General features: G+C 50.7%; 1 protein-coding gene across 1 annotated transcript; it reads left to right on the forward strand.

Annotated features, from left to right (window-relative positions):
* Positions 1-1,267: 1,267 nt before the first annotated feature.
* Positions 1,268-3,000, forward strand: tppp3 (tubulin polymerization-promoting protein family member 3). The gene is made up of 3 exons (XM_008304954.1): positions 1,268-1,475; positions 1,896-2,049; positions 2,574-3,000. The coding sequence occupies exons 1-3, from the start codon at positions 1,288-1,290 to the stop codon at positions 2,763-2,765; spliced, it is 534 nt and encodes a 177-aa protein (XP_008303176.1). The 5' UTR covers positions 1,268-1,287; the 3' UTR covers positions 2,766-3,000.
* The last annotated feature ends 244 nt before the right edge of the window (positions 3,001-3,244 follow it).

Here is a 3,244-nt window from a genome sequence, read left to right on the forward strand (position 1 = left end):
GTGTGTGTGTGTGTGTGTGTGTGTGTGTGTGTGTGTGTGTGTGTGTGTGTGTGTGTCCCTAACCGTGACAGTGTGACTCTGATCAGATTTCTGCTGTTTTAAATGAAGGACTGAAAGTTGTTGTTTTCTTGGTGACTGTTAAAAGAAGAAAAGAATCTGAATCATGAGCTCATCAGAACCTTTAAACGTTCTCGCTGGTTCTTTGGCTGTGAAGCTGGAATCATTTAAACATCACTTCACTGAGGTTTGCAGGTTCTGTCTTCATCAGGATGTTTTTTTAAAACATTTCATCAAACCCATACTGAGCCCCGAGTCTCGCCTGTCAGGTGACGTGTCGCTCTAATACCTGCAGACAGGATTCAGGGCTGAACAACGTTCTGGTGCTGGTTCAGGTCAGCCTTCTGGTGACCAGCGCTGGAGCTGAACCGGCCCACTGGTCCAGGGTTTAGTCTGTCTGCTGACTAGTCATCTGATCACAGCGACCTGAACCTGGTTCTGGTCCTCCAGGTTTTGGATTTTAATTAGGCCCAGTTCTGGGTCATGTTGAAGGATCACACAGTTGTTCTGTGGAGTCGCTCTGTCTCTGTCTCTTCTCATGATCCAGAACGGTTCTGGACATTGTTCTGGACTGGTTATGGACCGGCTCTGAAGTGGCTCTGGTGTGCTTCTGGACTGGTTCTGAACTGGTATTGGAATGGTTCTGAAGTGGTTTTGGACGGGCTCTGAAGTGCTTTTGGTGCGGTTCTGGACTGGTTCTGGTGTGGTTGTGGACTGGTTCTGGTGTGGTTCTGGACTGGTCTGGTGTGTCTTGCGATGAAAACACAACAGTGTTGTGCAGCACCTCGGTCTCCATGACGATCAGTGGTGAGGGTTGCGTCAGTGTGAAGTCGCAGCAGAGCGAGAGTGAGGTCACGTCTGACTGCAGGTCCAGTTCTGGTTCCACACAGCTGCCCAGAAGCACAGAGTTCAGACATCCTCCAGCTTCCTGGCTGATAAATTCAGTCCGTCACAATCTGCACACCTGAACCCTCGCTCAGGTATCGGGGGCGGAGCCTATCCCAGCCAGCTGACTCAGGCTGACGCCAGGTTAAACCCGAACCAGAACCAGAACCATTCTTTCATGTGAAACACTTGAAGGTTTGTTGATCCAAACAGTGAAAGGATCCAGGTTTCTCAGAACCTTCACTACACCAGCAGGACAAGTCCGATGAAGCCGGTGCTGGTCCGCTGGGTGTTCTGTTGACTGAGCTGCTTTCTCTCTGCTCAGCTCTGTAGATATTTCCCATCATGGCGGAGAGTTCGGACATGGACCAGCTCCTCGCGGCCTTCAGGAAGTTCGCCGTCCACGGAGACATGAAGGCGACGGGGAAGGAGCTGAACGGGAAGAACTGGGCCAAGCTGTGCAAAGACTGTAAGATCGTGGACGGGAAGAGCGTGACCGGCACCGACGTGGACATCGTCTTCTCCAAAGTCAAGTGAGTGTTTGTGCCTGACTGATGTGGACCCGACGGGTCGTACTATCGTATATGTAATAAAAACTGACATGCCAGAGCTTCGGACCGAACCGGACCTCCAGCATCTCTCCCAACCTTTGAAGTTATAGAGTGCTGGAAGAGTTCACTTGCAAAAACAGATGAGTCCATTTTTGTAGATTTTCAGAAAACGTATTTTGTTGTTTGCTTGAGACGACGTCAGACTGACGCTGACTCAGCAGGAAGGACAACAGAGACACCTGGATTCTGCCTGGTTGTCTCAGGTAGACCATGGAACAATGGGTCTATGAAGGTTTGTGGAGATGCAGGTATCTGCCTTTGCAAATGAACTCTTCACTTCTTTCCTAATAGTCAAGTGTTCTGCTGGGAGGCTGTGGGACTGAACTCTTGGTGTTTCTGCAGGCAGAAGACGTCTCGGATCATCACCTACGAGGAGTTTCGCAGAGCTCTGGAGGACCTCGCTCCCAAGAGGTTCAAAGGCCAAAGTAAGGACGAGGCGCTGCAGTCGATCTACCAGCTGGTGGAGGGTCAGGAGCCCACCAACGCCGGTGTGACGGTGAGACCAGGACCACTGGTTCTAGACATCACAGTCTGAGAGATTTAGTCATGACGCTAAAGAAAGTTCTGGGATTTTACAGTCAAGAACCGATGAGATGTGAACACAGGTTCCATCTCTGGGTTTAGATCCTGTGAAGATCCACAGCTACAGTTGACATCGAGCGCAAAGGCAGCAGCGCTTCAACCAAAGCAGCCACGTTGAGTAAACAGCTGCTGCAGCTCAGTCATCTGCATCAAACAGCATCTTCACCTGAAGTCCAGGTGGGACCAGCTGGACCTCCAGCCTCATGTGCGGCAGTGCTTTGAATGTTCCACTCGGAGAAGTTGAAAAGCCTCAAACAGTTCTTCCCCTTCACGGCCGAGTCGAAAAACAAAATAATATAAAATAAATTAAAATATACTTCAAAGACTTTTCGCTTTTTTTAACAGATACGTTGTGAACAGGAGCTGAGCTCTGCAGCGCCTCCCTCAGGTTCAGAGGCACCGTCCAAGTTTGTTACCTTTTCCTTTGTGTTCCATCAGAAAGTGTCGAAGACGGCGGCGGTGGACCGACTCACCGACACCACCCGTTACACCGGCTCGCACAAGGAGCGCTTCGACGAGAGCGGCAAGGGCCGAGGCCGCGAGGGCCGCGAGGAGCTGGTGGAGAACACGGGATACGTGGGAGCCTACAAGAACGCCGGGACGTACGACGCCAAGACGAAGGAGAAGTAAAGCGGCAGGAGGCAGTGCCGCCTGCTGGGAGCTGACAGCATTACAGCTCTACAGCTCTGCTACAGCACTTAGTGTGGACCGGACCTTGAACTGTGACTCCTCTGTGTGTGTGTGTGTGTGTGTGTGTGTGTGTAGGTGTCTCTGTGTGTGTGTGTGTGTGTGTGTGTGTGTGTGTGTGTGTGTGTTAACTTTGTGTTCAGTCTGATGAGCTGCACTAAGATCAGATTTATAGATTCTACAAACATGACCAGGTGTCGTCATGTGACCAACAGTCTGCCGTCACAGCAGCGCCCCCCTCAGGCTGTCATGTTCAACACACACCTGGACAAAGGCTGCCGATGGTGCAGCCCTGATCTGGACCGTGTTCAGCTGCTGATGACGTTTGTGCAGTGACTTCTGTTTAACTTTTTAACGGCTTCAAATCTATTTGGGACAGACAATAAAGTCCATCCATCTATCTATCTATCTATCTATCTATC

The sequence above is a fragment of the Stegastes partitus genome, unplaced genomic scaffold, assembly GCF_000690725.1.
Source record: "Stegastes partitus isolate 25-593 unplaced genomic scaffold, Stegastes_partitus-1.0.2 Scaffold2363, whole genome shotgun sequence".
NCBI lineage: Eukaryota > Metazoa > Chordata > Actinopteri > Pomacentridae > Stegastes > Stegastes partitus.

Bases quoted from the DNA above. Each gene is read 5' to 3' on its own strand.
- tppp3 (XM_008304954.1), top strand. From the start codon at position 1,288: ATGGCGGAGAGTTCGGACATGGACCAGCTCCTCGCGGCCTTCAGGAAG. The intron at 1,476-1,895 runs GTGAGTGTTTGT...GTGTTTCTGCAG, and splicing joins ATCGTCTTCTCCAAAGTCAA to GCAGAAGACGTCTCGGATCA. The intron at 2,050-2,573 runs GTGAGACCAGGA...GTGTTCCATCAG, and splicing joins CCACCAACGCCGGTGTGACG to AAAGTGTCGAAGACGGCGGC.